Genomic DNA, 18,683 nt, shown 5'->3' with positions numbered 1-18,683 from the left:
AAACAAGAACCGGGGGAATAGCCTCAAAATACGGGGGTGTCAATTTAGAACAGAGTTGAGGAGGAACTTCTTCTCCCAGAGGGTAGTGAATCTTTGGAATTCTCTGCCCAATGAAGCAGTAGAGGCTACCTTGTTAAATGTGTTTAAGTCACAGATAGATTTTTAACCATTAAGGGTTATGGGGAGTGGGCGGGTAAGTGGAAATGAACCCACTATCAGATCAGCCATGATCTTATTGAATGGCGGAGCAGGCTTGAGGGTCCAGATGGCCTACTCCTGCTCCTATTTCTTATGTTCTTATTGCGCATGTGTAGGTTTCTGTGTTGTGAGAGCAGCAGGGACCTATCACTGCCTGTACTGCTATAGCCAACCTCCGTGGCCTAATCCGCCCCCCCCCAGGGCCGATCGCGAGCCCACCCACACGGAACAATCATGAGCAACGGTAAGATTGTCCCCATGTTCTCTGGTTTATTTCATAATGCTCCGTTACCTGCTCATTGGTTATTTTATTAAACATTATGGGGACGATTCTCCCAGCCTACTGTGCTGCTCAAGTAGCACAGCAGACTGGGAGTCATCAGTTTTGCATGAACATCACGGCCTCCGTATGTCTCCCAGGTTAAGATTTTTGGCGTTATCGGCTCCACGCCAAACTGATTATCATACGGAATATCATTCAGATTGACATTTCCATATGATTAGTGGGTCCGGGACGGAATTCTCTGGGCCTCCTAGCATCTTCTCCACTCCCCCTCCAGCAGCATTTACAACTGCTCCCCACGAACGGGAAACAGGCATCCAATCCCACTGGAGGAAACAAAGGTCATTGAGGCCCCCTGGGAGATCGAGGGTAAGGGTGGTGCTCCTTGGACAGTGCCAGCCTTGCAGCCTGGTACTGCCAAGAGGACAAACGCAGTGGCCAAGGGGCACCTTGGCACTGCCAAGGGGTGTGGCCAGAGGGCCTACTTGGGGATTTGGGGGCGGTCGGTAAAACAGGGGACTCCTGCTGCCATTCTGCAATTGGGATCACTGGGAGAGGGAGGGAGGGCGATCACGGCTGGCCATTCAGGTGGGAGGGATAGGGGGGAGGGGCCGGTGGTCGGTGGAGGGGTGTCGGGTATGTTGGGGGAGAGACCGGGGCTGGACATCAGTCAGGGCTGTTGGAGGGGGGGGCTTCAGGGACATAGGGGCTGGCCCAGGGAGGTCCAGGAGGCCAGCAATCGGGGAATAGGGTTTGGAAGTCTAGCGATAGGGGGTTGCGGGGCTGGCCTATAATCGGGCTATGCAGCGATCTCGAAGCTGGCAATGGAGAGGGGAGTCATGATGTGGAGATGCCGGCGTTGGACTGGGGTAAACACAGTAAGAAGTTTAACAACACCAGGTTAAAGTCCAACAGGTTTATTTGGTAGCAAAAGCCACACAAGCTTTCGGAGCCTTAAGCCCCTTCTTCAGGTGGGTGGGAATTCTGTTCACAAACAGGACATATAAAGACACAAACTCAATTTACATGAATAATGGTTGGAATGCGAATACTTCCAGCTAATCAAGTCTTTAAGATACAAACAATGTGAGTGGAGAGAGCATCAAGACAGGTTAAAGAGATGTGTATTGTCTCCAGACAAGACAGCCAGTGAGACTCTGCAGGTCCAGGCAAGCTGTGGGGATTACAAATAGTGTGACATGAACCCAATATCCCGGTTGAGGCCGTCCTCATGTGTGCGGAACTTGGCTATCAGTTTCTACTCAGTGACTCTGAGCCGTCGTGTGTCGTGAAGGCCGCCTTGGAGAACGCTTACCCGAATATCAGAGGCCGAATGCCCATGACCGCTGAAGTGCTCCACCACAGGAAGAGAACAGTCTTGCCTGGTGATTGTCGAGCGGTGTTCATTCATCTGTTGTCGTAACGTCTGCATGGTTTCCCCTGACATCGACACAGATGCCATCATCTCACGTGAGAACACCATCCACCAGGTACACGGTACATACTCTTGCAACTCGGCCAACATTGTCTACCTGATACGCTGCAGGAAAGGATGTCCCGAGGCCTGGTACATTGGGGAAACTATGCAGACGCTGCGACAACGGATGAATGAACACCGTTCGACAATCCCATGCTAGACTGTTCTCTTCTTGTTGGGGAGCACTTCAGCGGTCACGGGCATTCGGCCTCTGATATTCGGGTAAGCGTTCTCCAAGGCGCCTTCATGACACACGACAGCGCAGAGTCGCTGAGCAGAAACTGATAGCCAAGTTCCGCACACATGAGGATGGTCTCAACCGGGATATTGGGTTCATGTCACACTATTTGTAACCCCCACAGCTTGCCTGGACCTACAGAGTCTCACTGGCTGTCCTGTCTGGGGACAATACACATCTCTTTAGCCTGTCTTGATGCTCTCTCCACTCTCATTGTTTGTATCTTAAAGACTTGAATAGCTGTAAGTCTTCGCATTCCAACCATTATTCATGTAAATTGAGTCTGTGTCTTTATATACCCTGTTTGTGAACAGAATTCCCACTCACCTGAAGAAGGGGCTTAAGGCTCCGAAAGCTTGTGTGGCTTTTGCTACCAAATAAACCTGTTGGACTTTAACCTGGTGTTGTTAAACTTCTTAATGGAGAGAGGGGCAGGGGGACACCCCGCACTGACAGAGAAGCGCATGCGCAGTGGCCTGCTCACCACAATGTTGCTGGCCTCTTGGGCAGGGATGGGCCCCACCCAGCACTTTTCAGAGGAAATCACGCTGGGGCACTCAGTGATGCACAGAGTGTCAGAGAGTCGCTCTGGTAAGTATGCGAAAAAAGGCAGGATTTACACCTATTTTCCAGCAAGTTGGAACTTTTTTTGGGGAGAATCCAGGCCTATTTACCTGATTAGGGCATTAGGATCCAATTTAATTAAGACTGTGCCAACTTTGAGTAAAAGCAAGCAGTGTTACAATTATGCGTTAGAAGCGTTGTCATTGTCTTGAAGGTGAACCCAACAAACAAATCAATAATATACAGTATATTGTACATCAAAATTGAAATCAGAGCACGTTGCTTGTCAATTTTCTTTGCTCACATTCTTTTTTCTTTGTACATTACATATGTAAACCTTGTTTGCTGATGTTACTGCCACTGATGGGGTCCTTCAAGGGGATGTAAAGACAGCATGTAGAAGAACTTGTGGCGCAGTGGGTAGCTTCCCTGCCTAAGAAACAGAAGCTCCAGTTTGAGTCTCACCCAAGGACTTGATGGCCAAGGAAGGTGTGTTCAAAATGCAGGTTGAATATGTCAACCTGCAAATCCTTTCAAACACACTAGTGGCTGGAGGTAAGAGCAGGAGAGACTCCTGGTTAGCCATGCTTGATGTGGAGTGGTGCCCCTCAAGCTAAAAGCCCTGGCAACAGACTAGCAACCTGTTCCAGGAATTACTAGCTAGGGAAACAGACTGAAATCTGCTTTAGTGGACCACTAAGTGTAGGAAGAGAATTGTAATTCTAGTTGATTGGAAAGGGAACCTAGCAGGGAAGACAGTGGAACTGCGATGGCAGGAGTTTTTGGGAGTTATTCGGGAGGCACAACAGAAATTCATCCCAAGGAGGAGGAAACATGCTCAGGGGAGGACGAGGCATCCATGGCTGACAAGGGAAGTCAATGACAGCAAAAAAGCAAAAGAAAAAGTATACAAAGTGGTGAGGATTGGGAAGCCTTTAAAAGCGAGCAGAGGACAACTAAAAAAGCAATAAGGGGAGAGAAGATGAAATGAGTGTAAGCTAGCTAGTAACATAAAAGAAGATAGGAAGAGTTTTTTTCAATATTATGGTAAAAATAGACATTGGACCACTGGAAAATGAGGCTGGAGAAGTAATAATAGGAAACAAAGAAATGGCAGAGGAACTGAATAGTTACTTTGCATCAGTCTTCACAGTGGAAGACACCAGTGGGATGCTAGAGCTCCAGAAGAATCGGGGGCACATGTGAGTATAGTGGCCATCACTAAGGAGAAGGTTCTGGGAAAACTGAAAGGTCTGAACGTGCCTAAATCGCCTGGACCAGATGGACTAGGGCAGGACTTACTCAGTTAATGGTAGGGCGTTGGGGAGAGTTACAGAACAAAGAGATCTCGGGGTACATGTTCATAGCTCCTTGAAAGTGGAGTCACAGGTGGACAGAGTGGTGAAGAAGGCATTCGGCATGCTTGGTTTCATCGGTCAGAACATTGAATACAGGAGTTGGGACATCTTGTTGAAGTTGTACAAGACATTGGTAAGGCCACACTTGGAATACTGTGTGCAATTCTGGTCACCCTATTATAGAAAGGATATTATTAAACTAGAAAGAGTGCAGGAAAGATTTACTAGGATGCTACCGGGACTTGATGGATTGAGTTGTAAGAAGAGGCTGAATAGACTGGGACTTTTTTCTCTGGAGCGTAGGAGGCTGAGGGGTGATGTTATAGAGGTCTATAAAATAATGAGGGGCATAGACAAGGTAGATAGTCAATATCTTTTCCCAAAGGTAGGGGAGTCTAAAACTAGAGGGCATAGGTTTAAGGTGAGAGGGAAGAGATACAAAAGTGTCCAGAGGGGCAATGTTTTCACACAGAGGGTGGTGAGTGTCTGGAACAAGCTGCCAGAGGTAGTAGTAGTAGATTTTATCTTTTAAAAAGCATTTAGATAGTTACATGGGTACGATGGGTATAGAGGGATATGGGCCAAATGCGGGCAATTGGGATTAGCTCAGGGGTTTTTAAAAAAAAGGGCAGCATGGACAAGTTGGGCCGAAGTGCCTGTTTCCATGCTGTAAACCTCTATGACGCTACGACTACACCCGAGGGTTCTAAAAGAGATAGCTGTGGAAATTGTGGAGGCATTGGTGGTGATCTTTCAGGAATCAATGGAGGCAGGGAGGGTCCCAGAGGACTGGAAAGTAGCTAATGTAACACCACTGTTTAAGAAGGGAGGGAGGCAGCAGATGGGAAATTATAGGTTGGTTAGCCTCACTTCGGTCATTGGCAAGATTGTAGAGTCCATTATTAAAGATGAGATCCCTGAGTACTTGGAAGTGCATGATAAAGTAGGACTAAGTCAGCACGGCTTTGTCAAGGGCAGGTCATGTTTGACAAATCTTTTAGAGTTCTTTGAGGAGGTAATAAGGAAGTTAGATAAAGGAGAACCAGTGGACGTGATTTATTTAGATTTCCAGAAGGCCTTTGACAAGGTGCTGCAAAGGAGACTGTTAAATAAGTTATGAGCTCATAGTGTTAAGAGTAAGATCCTGGCATGGATAGAAGATTGGCTGACTTGCAGAAGGCAGAGAGTGGGGATAAAGGGATCTTTTTCAGGATGGCAGCCGGTGACTAGTGGTGTGGGTCAGTGCTGAGATCACAACTTTTCACAATATACATTAACGATTTGGAGGAAGGAACTGAAGGCACTGTTGCTAAGTTTGCAGATGATATAAAGATATGTAGAGGGACAGGTAGTATTGAGGAAGCAGGGAGGCTGCAGAAGGACTTGCACAGGCTAGGAGAGTGGACAAAGAAGTGGCAGATGGAATACAATGGAAAAGTGTGAGGTTATGCACTTTGGAAGAAGGAATGGAGGCATAGACTATTTTCTAAATGGGAAAATGCTTAGGAAATCAGGAGCACAAAAGGACTTGGGAGTCCTTGTTCAAGATTCTCTTAACATTAACGTGCAGGTTCAGTCGGCAGTTAGGAAGGCAATGTTAGCATTCATGTCGAAAGGGCTAGAATACAAGAGCAGGGATGTACTTCTGAGGCTGTATAAGGCTCTGGTCAGACTCCATTTGGAATATTGTGAGCAGTTTTAAGCTGTGTATCTAAGGAAGGATGTGCTGGCCTTGGAAAGGGTCGAGAGGGGGTTCAAAAGAATGATCCCTGGGATGAAGAGCTTGTTGTATGAAGAACGGATGAGGATTCTGGGTCTGTACTCGTTAGAGTTTAGAAGGATGAGGGGGGATCTTATTGGAACAGGATATTGCGAGGCCTGGATAGAGTGGATGTGGAAAGGATGTTTCCACTAGTAGGAAAAACTAGAACCAGAGGGCAGACTAAAGGGACAATTCTTTAAAACAGAGATGAGGAGGAATTTTTTCAGGCAGAGAGTGGTGAATATGTGGAACTCTTTGCCACAGAACGCTGTGGAGGCCAGGTCATTGAGTGTCTCAGACAGAGAAATTAGAAATCATAGAAACTCTACAGTGCAGAAGGAGGCCATTCGGCCCATCGAGTCTGCACCGACCACAATCCCACCCAGGCCCTATCCCCACATATTTACCCGCTAATCCCTCTAACCTACTCATCCCTGGACTCTATAGGGCAATTTTTTAACCTGGCCAATCAACCTAACCCACACATCTTTGGACTGTGGGAGGAAACCGGAGCACCCGGAGGAAACCCACGCAGACACGAGGAGAATGTGCAAACTCCACACAGACAGTGACCCAAGCCGGGAATCGAACCCAGGTCCCTGGAGCTGTGAAGCAGCAGTGCTAACCACTGTGCTACCGTGCCACCCAACTGTGCTACCGTGCCACCCACTGTGCTACCGTGCCACCCACCCAGATAGATAGGTTCTTGACCAATAAGGGGATCAGGGGTTATGGGGAAAAGGCAGAAGAATGCGGATGAGAAAAAGATCAGCCATGATTGAATGTCGGAGCAGACTTGATGGGTCGAATGGCCTAATTCTGCTCCTATGTCTTGCGGCCTTATAGTCTTATTTACATAGGCAGTTTATGTGATAAATATAGGAATTTAAGAAAGAACAAGAGCTTGATTTCTTGACATCAGAAGGTCCTGAAGTACTTAATTGCCAATTAGATGTTTTTGAAATGTGGACATTGTGATGCAATCACTGAACTTTCAATGTCTCTGTTACTGTGCCTTCACTCTTGGCAGTGCCATGGCTCAGCTTGTAGCATGCCAACCTCTGAGTCAGAAGATTGTGCGTTCAAGTCTCTCCACAAAATTTGAAGTTCACACTTTAGTGCAGCACTGAGGGAAATCTACACTATTGGAAGTACTATCTTTTAGATCCAAGATCCCATGAACCTATCCAAAGGGAGCAGGGGAGTTCCCCCTTGTGCCCTGGCCAATATTTATTTCCCAATCAGTATCACAAAAATCAAATGATCTTGTCATTATCAAATTGCTGTTTGTGGGAATTTGCTGGGTGAAAATTGCCTGCCACATTTCCTACATTACAACAGTGAATATAATTCAAAAGTATTTCATCGGCTAACAAACATTTTGCATCATCCTAAAGTTGTGAGAACTGTTATATTTTTCATTATCACCAAAACATAATACTTTCTTTAACTACGTCTTCTCTATTGCTATCACCGAGCCTCCCCTCTTGCTCCTCACGTTTACTTCCAGTGAGTTGTGCAATAATTTTAGCATGGTTTAGTTCTGCCAAAAGAGACTGTGCTATTTTAATATGTCTCTGCTGATCCATTAGTTCGTAAGATATAGGAGCAGAATTAGGCCATTTGGCCCATTGAGTCTGCTCCGCCATTCAATCATGGTTGATAAGTTTCTCAACCCCATTCTCCCATCTTTTCCCCATAACCTTTGATCCCCTTACCAATCAAGAACCTGTCTATCTCTGCCTTAAATGCACACAATGACCTGGCCTCCACAGCCTTCTGTGCCCATGAATTCCATGGATTCACAACTCTCTGGCTGAAGAAATTCCTCCTTATCTCCGTTCTAAAGGTTTACTCTGAGGCAGTGCCCTTAAATCCTAGTGTCTAATGGAAATATCTTCCCAACATCCATTCTTTCCAGGCCTTTCAGTGTGCTGTAAGTTTCAATGAGATTTCCACCCCCCTCATCCTTCTAAACTCCATCGAGTACAAACCCAGAGTCCTCAAAGACTCCTCATACGTCAACCTTTTCATTCCTGGGATCATTCTCGTGAACCTTCTCCGCAACCTCTCCAAGGCCAGCACATCCTTCCTTAGATATGGGGCCCAAAATTGCTCGCAATATTCCAAACATGGTCTGATAAAGCCTCAGCAGTACATCCCTGCTTTTATATTCTAGTCCTCTCGAAATAAATGCTAATATTGCATTTGCCTTCCTAACTACCAACTCAACCTACAAGTTAACCTTAATAGAATCCTGAACTAGGACTCCCAAGTCCTTTTGCGCTTCCGATATCTGAATTCACTCCCCATTTAGAAAATAGTCTACACCTCCATTCTTCCTACCAAAATGCATAACCTCGCACTTTCCCACGTTGTATACCATCTGCCACTTTGCCCACTCTCCTAAAATGTCCAAGTCCTTCTGCAGCCTCCCCACCTCCTCAATACTACATATCCCTCCACCTATCTTTGTAACATCTGCAAATTTAACCACATTGCCCTCAGTTCCTTCATCAAGATTATTAATGTATAAAGTGAAACATTTATAATTTGAAAGGTTCCGTTAAATGTGCCCATGCTTAACTTTAGAGTTACCTTACTGAGTGTATCTGAAATTATCATTTTGCTGATTTCAATTCCTTGTCTTTCCTGCAGAGACTGGCCAAGGCTGCAGAGCAATTTCAGAAGGATCATCGTTGGCAAGACGATATCAAGGTATGACCCGTTTCAGCTTTACTTGTTCCTCAAAGGCATCTTGATTTCCTAGTTTACTTTAGGGTTTGGTCACCTGACATTCAGATGGGTTTGCCCAGAGTGGTGGTTTTTGCCTTGCATGTTGACCGGATGTAGAGAAAATGTTGCAGAGCAAGGAAGCAGGGACAAACATGCAGCAACAGATTTATGGCAGAGAATGAAATAAGTCATTTGTTTTGAGTACTGGCAGTTTTGCCAATGTTTTCTGGCATTTCTCGCTGTTTCCAGGTGATTGCTGGTGTTTATCAATTGGATTTGTTGCCTTCAGGTTCAGTTGTTTTCTTTCTGTGAGGTAAAGGTCATTGTATTATTTTCTACACAGAACTTGGGCATTGTGAATATTTTTTAGTGGAAAATTGAAAGTTGTTCCTGGGTTTAACAGTCAAAGCTGTAGCAGCATTCCTGTATTAACATCACAAATGCAATGTATTTTCAATAATTAAATGATAACAAAGGTTATTCAGATGATCGCAGTCACTGTATTTTGCTATCTCTCTCATTTAGATTCAGTGCATGAGGTGCTGAGAATGGAATCTAATCTCTTTCAGAACCAGCATTAAAAAGGCAAACATGACAATTTTCAATTTTGAACTGCATGAAGATTCCTAAGCCACAATTCTGCCTAAAACATTGAAAAATATATGTTCATGCACAAGTGTATCAATTGCACTTCATTCTACACACAATGGGCGGAATATATTGCGTACCTTGGGAGCAGGTTGGGAGGCCATGGTGAAAGGGGGTGTAGTTTTTTGCCTTTCCGACCCACCATTGATTAAGTCCAAGGTGAGGAAGGTTGAGGTTGGTCTTTGCACCTCTTGGTCAATTGAGCCCCTTCAGTTATTTTTGTGGTGGACAACTACGAACTAACCACAGGAGGTTCAGGTAAAGGTTATAATGGTTTATTCAAGATTCAAACACGAAGAGCACTGTCTTCAAGACCTCTAATACAGCACTCACCTCTAATACAATGCTCTCACCAACTGTCAGATTTCCACTATATAACTGTTAATCACATGCATTATTTAATTTCCAATCTTGTCTACAAATAGGTTTATTATTAAACCTTTCACCTGGCGCAAGGACTGTTATCTCCTCCTAGCTACACACTACCTGTAGGTTGCACTTAATCTGCTCTGACACAATCCCTGTCCTTCCAACAGTAATCAACCAAGGCCTTGCTTGATTTGATTTGATTTGATTGATTTGATTTATTATTGTCACATGTATTAACATACAGTGAAAAGCATTGTTTCTTGTGCACTATGCAGACAAGCATACTGTTCATAGAGAAGGAAACCAGAGAGTGCAGAATGGAATGTTACAGTCATAGCTAGGGTATAGAGAAAGTTCAACTTAATGCAAGGTAAGTCCATTCAAAAGTCTGACAGCAGCAAGGAAGAAGCTATTCTTGAGTCGGTTGGTACATGACCTTAGACTTTTGTATCTTTTTCCTGATGGAAGAAGGTGGAAGAGAGAATGTCCGGGGTGCGTGGGGTCCTTAATTATGCTGGCTGCTTTGCCGAGGCACAGGGAAGTGTAGACAGAGTCAGTGGATGGGAGGCTGGTTTGCGTGATGGATTGAGCTACATTCACACCTTTTGTAGTTCCTTGTAGTTCCTTGCGGTCTTGGGTGGAGCAGGAGTCATACCAAGCTGCGATACAATCAAAAATAATGCTTTCTGTGGTGCATCTGTAAAAGTTAGTGAGAGTTGTAACTGACATGCCAAATTTCCTTAATCTTCTGAGAAAGTAGAGGTGTTGGTGGGCTTTCTTAACTATAGTGTCAGTATGGGGGGATCAGGACAGGTTGTTGGTGATCTGGACACCTAAAAACTTGAAGCTCTCGACCCTTTCTGCTTTGTCCCCGTTGATGTAGACAGAGGCATGTTCTCCTTTACGCTTTCTGAAGTCGATGTGAATCTCCTTCGTTTTGTTGACATTGAGGGAGAGATTATTATTGCCGCACCAGTTCACGAGATTCTCTATCTCATTCCTGTACTCTCTCTCGTCATTGTTTGAGATCCGACCCACTGTGGTGATGTCATCAGCAAACTTGAAAATCGAATTGGAGGGAATTTAGCCACACAGTCATAGGTACATAAGTAGTATAGTAGGGGGCTGAGAACACAGCCTTGTGGGGCACTGTGTTGAGGATGATCATAGAGGAGGTGTTGTTGCCTATCCTTACTGATTGTGGTTTGCGAGTTAGGAAACTCAGGATCCAGTCGCAGAGGGAGGAGCCAAGGCCCAGACCACGGAGTTTGGAGATGAGTTTCGTGGAAATAATGGTGTTGAAAGCTGAACTGTAGTCAATAAACAGGAGTCTGACATAGGTGTCCTTGTTATCTAGGTGTTCCGAGGTTGAGTGCAGGGCCAGGAAGATGGCGTCTACTGTGGACCTGCGGTGGTAGGCAAACTGTAGTGGATTCAGGTAGTCCGGGAGGCTGGAATTGATTTGATACAATTGCTGGAGGGTTCTTGCTGTTTTCAGGTCCTTGAGGGTGTGTAAATTCTTCAGACATCTTATGCTACTGATATGGAACCTGTGGTGTGTAAAGGTCCACTCAGGTATTAGCACTTGACTAGAATGTGATTTTACTGTTACTTTTACTAAATCTGTTCATTTCCCCTAATATTATCAGTTTTGGGCACCTAAGGTCTTATCCCACCGCTGCTGGCCAGGGCCGGGTCCCTCCTGTTTGGGGACCCCCTGCCCTCCAGAGGGCTCTGTTGCTCTTAAGAGCTGTGGCCACTCTCTTAATGGTGAAAATAATTAGAACTAATTGCAGATATCTCCACTGACTAGATCAGTGGGGAGACAAAGTGAATAACAAACCCAGGAAGTCTTAATGCTGTATAACAAAGTTCAATAGTAGAAATTTCACAAAGGAAATTCTCAAACATGGAAAATGCTGCAGTGCAGTTTATGAAACTGACCCTCAGAAAATAATTGAACCTTCCTTAATATTTAGGCAGAGAAGTTAGAATGATATTTGCTAAGTTAGTCAAAAATCTTGGATCTCCACGCCATAGCAAACTAGATCACAATGTAAGAATTTGATAATCATACTAATTTTTAGGATTTGTTGTGAACCTATGACATATTCCTTAAACCACTTTTTTAAATAGTTCAGTTTGAATTTCTGCGAGTTGGAATTCTTTACAGGATGGGTTTTGTTTGTGAGAAGCAATATTTTATTGTTTTACGACTTTAAGTTCCTTCGGGTCTTGAGTCGGAGCATCTGTGTGCTGTCTTAATTGCTCACAATAGGGCGGCACGGTAGCACAGTGGTTAGCACTGCTGCTTCACAGCTCCAGGGACCTGGGTTCGATTCCCGGCTTGGGTCACTGTCTGTGTGGAGTTTGCACATTCTCCTCGTGTCTGCGTGGGTTTCCTCCGGGTGCTCCGGTTTCCTCCCACAGTCCAAAGATGTGCGGGTTAGGTTGATTGGCCATGCTAAAATTGCCCCTTGGTGTCCTGAGATGCATAGGTTAGAGGGATTAGTGGGTAAATATATGGGGGTAGGGCCTGGGTGGGATTGTGGTCGGTGCAGACTCGATGGGCCGAATGGCCTCTTTCTGCACTGTAGGGTTTCTATGATTTCTATGAATACAGTTTTTTTTAGTTTGGAGGAAAGGCTTAAAGTCGTTGAACTTAGAATGACACCATGGGCGGGATTCTCCAATCTCATCCGTTCCCGCTCCACTGCCAGTGAGAATGAAGAATTCGGTGCTCAGCCAAAACTCCATTTGTTACAGTGGCACTAGAGACTCCCAGCAGTAGACAAGGTTGGAGATTTCTGCCACTTGCGTTTTAACAAACCTTGCATTGCTTAATTGGTCTGTACCAGAAGAAAACTTTTATTTTCTGATATTATGATAGGAAGTGTTTTTAACATTGGCTCTTATTTGTTTTAGCATTTGTGGGGCTTGTGATAAAATATGTTGTTGAGAGAATGTGCATTTGTTTGAAACTGCTCTGTATGTAAATGAAATGTATTATTTGTTTGCAATACACTGTAATCTGTGAGGGGGCCCAGGAGAAAAGGGATGAACACTTGTCTTTAGTCTATACCTCTAGTCACAGAGATGGGGGTGACATAACATGACTTGCATCATATAACCATAGAAAGAGGTGAATTTGGATTATTCTCAAATAAGGGAGGAGAAATTATGAGAAACTGGGGGATAAATGTTAGAAAATTGTCATCCTTGTTGGCTCAGTGTTACTTTGGCTTCTGGGGTATGACGCTTCCGGACACAGTTCAACATCACTTCAGAAACAGAAGAGAAATACATCACCTGTTAAAAGCAAATTACTGCAGATGCTGGAATCTGAAACCAAAAGAGAAAATGCTGGAAAATCTCAGTAGGTCTGGCAGCATCTGTAAGGAGAGAAAAGAGCTGACATTTCGAGTCCAGATCGCCCTTTGTCAAAACTTTGTCAAAGTGTCATCTGGACTTGAAACATCAGCTCTTTTCTCTCCTTACAGATGCTGCCAGATCTTCTGAGGTTTTCCAGCATTTTCTCTTCTGGAATACATCACCTGTGCTGGCAACACTCAAAATCTTGGAGAGATGAGAAACTTCAATGTTGTTTTCATTGCTTCATGTTAAGTATAGGCAAAATCCTGTCTAATAAATTCTACATAAATACTAATTATTTGTACCTTGTCGGTCAAGTGCAACTAAGGACCCTAGTGTTAAACATTAAGAATTTGGACCTTAAGTGTTTTTAATTAAAAAGGTTTTATTCCTCAAAACCCTGAAATCTTACAACATAAATCATTGCAAACAGGATTTATGTCAAAAATGTCTCACTCTTGTAGAAAATGTTAACTGCAACATTACCCAGATACTTTACAACTGGGGGAATAGCAAGTGGTTAACAGAAGAAGCTGGTCATCAGCAGGTCTGTAAGGTGGAGTTAGAAAACCAACCAAAGTTATCATCTATTGCATATTACGAGGCTACTCCTGCTAAAATAATCCAGTGAATACTTTGCTTTTATTGAAGACAGGAATTGAAGATGGACTTCAAAAAAGGCACTGCCATGCTGACAATCTTTTGAGTGTCTTTGACATAATTCCAAATAAGGAAGCCCGAGCTGCAACGTCTGCCTGCATGGCATCATCAATAAACCTTTGTTCTTATTCGTTCACAGAACGTGGGCAATGCTGGCAGACCAGCATTTATTGGCCATCCCTAACTGTTGTTGAGGGGAGCTGCCTTCTTCAATTGCCCATTATAAATCATCCTGACTCTGCCAGTAATAGACCCACATTTACCTGAGCCAAACATTTTATTTTTATGTATCTATAGAGGCTTTTACAATCCATTTAATGTTTTTTGTTAGCTTACATTCATATTCTATTTTCCTTTTCCTTATCAGCTTCTTAATCTTCCTTTGCTATATGCTATAATGCTCCCAATCCCCAAGTTTACGACTATTTCTGGCAATCTTCTAGACCTTTTTTAATCTTAGGTAAGTCTTCAGTTCCTTTAATAAATGTAAAATACTTCCAATGCTGGAAATCTGAAGTAAAAACGGAAAATGCTGAAAAAACTCAGCAGGTCTGGCAGCATCTGGCGAGAGAGAAACAGAGTTAATGGTTCAAGACCGTATAACTCCTTAACCTCCTTTCCTTAACCACCTCTGTTAGTCATGGTTGACTGACTTTTCTTTTTGGGTTTTTGTGTTTTAAGGGAATGCATAGTTGCTGTAAACTATGTAATCATTTTTAAAGACTATCCATTGCCTTTACACAGTCATACCTTTATTGTGTTTTCCCAATCCAACTCAGTCAATTTGCCATTTTACCATCATAATTTCCTCTATTCAAACTTAACATGCTGGTTTCAGAGTGAGCTTCCTCACTTTCAAACAGAAAGTTGTCATATTATGGTCACTCATTCCTAAAGGTTCTTTTACAATAAGATTATTAATTAGCCATTTCTTGTTATAAATACTTGGGCCAGAATTTTAAGTTGGTCAGGTGGGTGTGCACCCTGGAAGCACTTGGAATTGCGGAAGACGTCTGGCGCATGTCCCAGTGTCATTGTGCACTTGAGCAGTATTTTGGGAAAAACAAGCAGGCAATTTAGCCCTTTGGGGACCAATTGGATGCAATTTGACATGGCCCATCTGCTTTTACGATTGGCGGGCAGGCTGATTGGCCAGGCGGCCTGTCCTTTTCAGTGCAAGCTTGAGAGCCATGAAGCAGGATCTCGAAATACAATGTAATAAGTGCCTCAAAAGGAAGGTAAGTAGGTTACAAAAGTAAGCATTGGTCTAACTGTGTAAACAGTAGCAGCACAATCTCAGTGATGTAGAAAATATAGCCCAATTTAAAAAGAACACTTCCATGTAATTGTGCCACAAAACACAATTCAAAACTATCAATTTTGCCCTCAATCCAGGGCAGGTTGAAATAAAATTTGAAAAAGGTATCCAATCCTGGCTGAACTTTTAAGACCACCCAGGAGTGACAAAAATGAGCAAGGAACTAGGTCTGGTGGCCAGGATTGGATACAGACATAGGTTCTGCCCTTGTTGGCATTGTTGACACTGACCCACGAGCACGGCTATCACCAGCAGCTCCTCTACATCCTTGGGAATGGCCGGGAAGGCCATGGATGCAGTTGCACGTCAACTATGCCGGTCCGTTCATGGGGTCAGTGTTCCTAGTAATGGTAGATGCCTACACAAAATGGATGGACGTGCACAGGTTGAATTCAGCAAATACAAGGACGACAGTGGAAAAACTTGACGCCTCTTTTGTGACAAATGGGATCCCAGAGATGCTGGTTTCCAACAATGGTCCTTCACCAGCCAAAAATTTTCGTATTTCATTAAGTCAAACAGAATTCGACACATTGAGATGGGACCATATCACCCATCATCTAATGAATGGTCTGGCAGAAAGAGCAGTCCAAAATTTAAAAGCAGGTTTAAACAAACAGGTGGCAGACTCCTTGGACACAAAATTATCCAGATTTCTTTTAGACTACAGGACGTGGTGTGGGATATGCCACCTTATGGAAACACCTCGATCATCTAAAAGCCGTGAAACCCCAGGCTGTGTTGGAACAATCGATACCCAGCATGTCAGGAACTTCAGAAGGAATTCCAGGACCCTCTGGCTCTTCATCTCTGCCAGTGGTAACCTCGGAATCCGAAATGGACACGGCGAAGCTGGCTGCCTCAATCCCCTTGCTGTCTGACGAAGAAAGTGAACTCATGCCGTGATGCTCACGGTGGAAGAGACTAGCTCCGGTGCACTACGCTCTGCACACATCCAAGGCTGAGCAGGAGGAACCAGACCCAGCATTAAAACACCAAAAAAGGCTCGCAAGGCGGTCGACTTTCTGCGGTTCCTCAGACCTAGAGCGGGAGGGGTGTAATGACTTCAACAAGGTCCATGAATTGGACCTACTCTAATATGAACTTCCTAATTGAGGCCTGTTAATGCTGCCCAATCAGGGAGCTCTACAAAGACATATAATGTGGAGTGTCCAGGTCACCGGCACTTGGAGTAAATAATCTGTACTGGGAAGTACTTGCCTGACTATTGCAAACCATTGTAAATAAATCCGTTTTGGTGAAGGGACACCAGCCTTTCCAGACCAGCAGGCCCCCTCCCCCCCCGCCCCGGCCCTGATGAGAAGGCAGTGAAGTGGCATTGCAATGAAGCAAAAAAGGATGGGCTTGTCTGGACCAAGTCACTTTTTGCTTGTTGTAAAATTTCCCATGTGCCTCACCATGGGATTTCACAAATATGAACAACCAGGAATAATCCTGAGATCTTCAATGAAAGCAGATTGTAGATGTTGATCTGAAACTTAAAAATTCACACAACCATAAAATATATCTGTGGAGTTTTATTGTTAAATCATGGAGTTTCTATACAGTACTGTTCAGACTGGTTGGAAAAAGCTTCCACATCACATGCATAGAGATTGAAAAGAAAGACATGCATTTATGTAGCAAACTTCATGACCTTCAAAAGTGCTTCAGGTCAGTGAAATACTTTTTGAAGTCCAGTCACTGTTAGAAAGTAACATGGAAACCAATTTAAACTTATAATAGAGTTTAAAATACAATCTATAAGGTCTGGAAATTCCAGGCTAGTTCTTTGTTGCACTATTAATTTGTACAGGAAAAAACCTGAAAAGACAAATCCACATCTATAAACTCATGGATTGTGTTCTGACCATGCAAAGAAAATGTAAAGATTGTGGGTGCGATCTTATGAAAGAAAATCTAAGTGCCGAACGAGCGAGAAAACAGGAAAGACCTGGGTTTTTTTGGGCGAGTATGAAAATGCAATCTTATGACATGAAGCTCCACACTGGATATCCGGTGCCAGTAAGAATGCTGATCATACCTCCACTTTTGGAGCTCTGCAGAGCCTCACCTACCAATCACCCCTCCCCCTACAGAACTACACCCCCCCCCCCCCCCCCCCCCCTCTTGCAGAACTTCCCCCCACCTCCCCCTAGGAGATCTCCCTCTGGCTCCCCCTCCCCCCCACCTCCATCATAGCCCCACCCCCACTCAGGTTCCACCCCCTTGGCACTCCCCTGGCGCAGTTATGGTGCCCGATGGGCACTGCGAGGGTGCCTGGGGCCAGGTGTACACTACCCATGGGCACTGTCAGGCCATGCCCCCGACTCTCTGGGGGCTTCAATGCCTTTCGATCACCTCAGCGAGGCCATTACATCTGGTCTCCATTGATGAGTCTCACTGGCGTGAGGACCGAGGTGAGGAGGTAAGGTGAGTAAGCCTCGACCATGCTGTCCGGGACTCGCTAATGACATGGTAATCATGTGATTAATATTTAAATCAGCTTCACGCCATTTCAGGCCACAAAGCCAATTTCTCCGGCAAAACCGGTCTGTACGAGTGCGTGATGCAAGAAACCAGGCATAAACCTGATTTTTCGCCTTTCACACAATCTTACTGGCTCACCATGCAGATCAACTAGTGCGGTGAGCCAGTAAGATCATGCACTTTAGGTGAAAGTTGGTCCTAATTTGCAGCAATGATCTCAGAGAGGGCATTTGGATACAGTAGGTGTTCCCAAACTGGAGTCCACGGGCATGAATGGTCTCCAGATTATCTGCGAAGCTGGCGGGCACTACGTCATTGCTAAATGCCAGCTCAAATGCACAAAATTTAAGAATAATTATAGAAATCAAATGGACTAATCAGAGCAAGGCCTGAATGTGCACGAGACTGACTAATCAGCCTAACAGCATCCAGTGCTCCAAGAAGATTTGCTTTGATTGGCCCATTTGATTTATTCCATCTTGCTGTTGCTGGACACAATACTCCGTGGCCAACAGTGAGGTCAAGATCTGACAGGAGACGAATCAGCCAGAAATGGGGCAGCGACAGCAGTGAGGAAAGGCTGCACGTGGGCAACTTGCAGCAGCAGAACCTCGGGAAAGCAGTGGGGTGGCGGGGGGGGGCTCCAGCATCAGAAAAGTGGAAGGGGAAAGGACTGTTCTAGCCTCAAGAAGGGAGTGGAAAGGGGGTTCTGGTCTCCGGAAAGGAGTAGGCCTCAATAAGAGTATGTGAGTATGTGTTTGTGCATATGTGAGTGTGTGAGTGTGTGTGTGTGTGTGTGTGAGGATGTGATTGTGATTGTGTTTGTGTGACAATGTGACTGTGGGTGTGTGAATGTGGGTGTGTTTGTGTTTGTATGTGAGGATGGGAGTATGTTTGTGTGTGAGTGAGGATGTGTGTGTTTTTGTGTGAGGATGTGAGTGTGTTTGCATGTGAATGTGTGACGATGTGAGTGTGTGTGTGAGGATGTAAATGTTTTAGTGAGGGTGTAAGTGTGTTTGTGTGTGAAGATGTGAGTGTGTGTGCATGTATGTGTGACAATATTGTGCCTTTAAGAAATGTATTTTAGTCTTGTTTCTGTGCTGAATATGTTTACTAATACCTTCCATTTTATCAGAGCCGTTCTGTTTGGATCCAGAAGCACTGTATTGTTAATGCAGTAACATAATTGATCTTAATTGTGCAGTGTTTG

General features: G+C 44.5%; 1 protein-coding gene and 1 long non-coding RNA gene across 2 annotated transcripts in view; one reads left to right on the top strand and one right to left on the bottom strand.

The window, feature by feature from the left end:
* cacna2d2a (calcium channel, voltage-dependent, alpha 2/delta subunit 2a) overlaps positions 1-18,683 on the top strand; it is a 1,197,503-nt gene that overhangs the window by 489,178 nt on the left and 689,642 nt on the right. Inside the window, exon 4 of the mRNA XM_078209320.1 lies at positions 8,539-8,598. Coding sequence (XP_078065446.1) covers positions 8,539-8,598 — 60 coding nt within the window. The remainder of the gene's footprint in view (positions 1-8,538; positions 8,599-18,683) is intronic.
* The window catches only part of LOC144491463 (uncharacterized), a 90,235-nt gene that overhangs the window by 29,424 nt on the left and 42,128 nt on the right, over positions 1-18,683 (bottom strand). The window lies entirely within an intron of this gene.

The sequence above is a fragment of the Mustelus asterias genome, chromosome 3 (assembly GCF_964213995.1).
Source record: "Mustelus asterias chromosome 3, sMusAst1.hap1.1, whole genome shotgun sequence".
Lineage (NCBI taxonomy): Eukaryota > Metazoa > Chordata > Chondrichthyes > Carcharhiniformes > Triakidae > Mustelus > Mustelus asterias.
The sequence above is the reverse complement of the archived record's forward strand: the minus strand, read 5'-3'. Positions and strand labels throughout refer to the sequence as shown.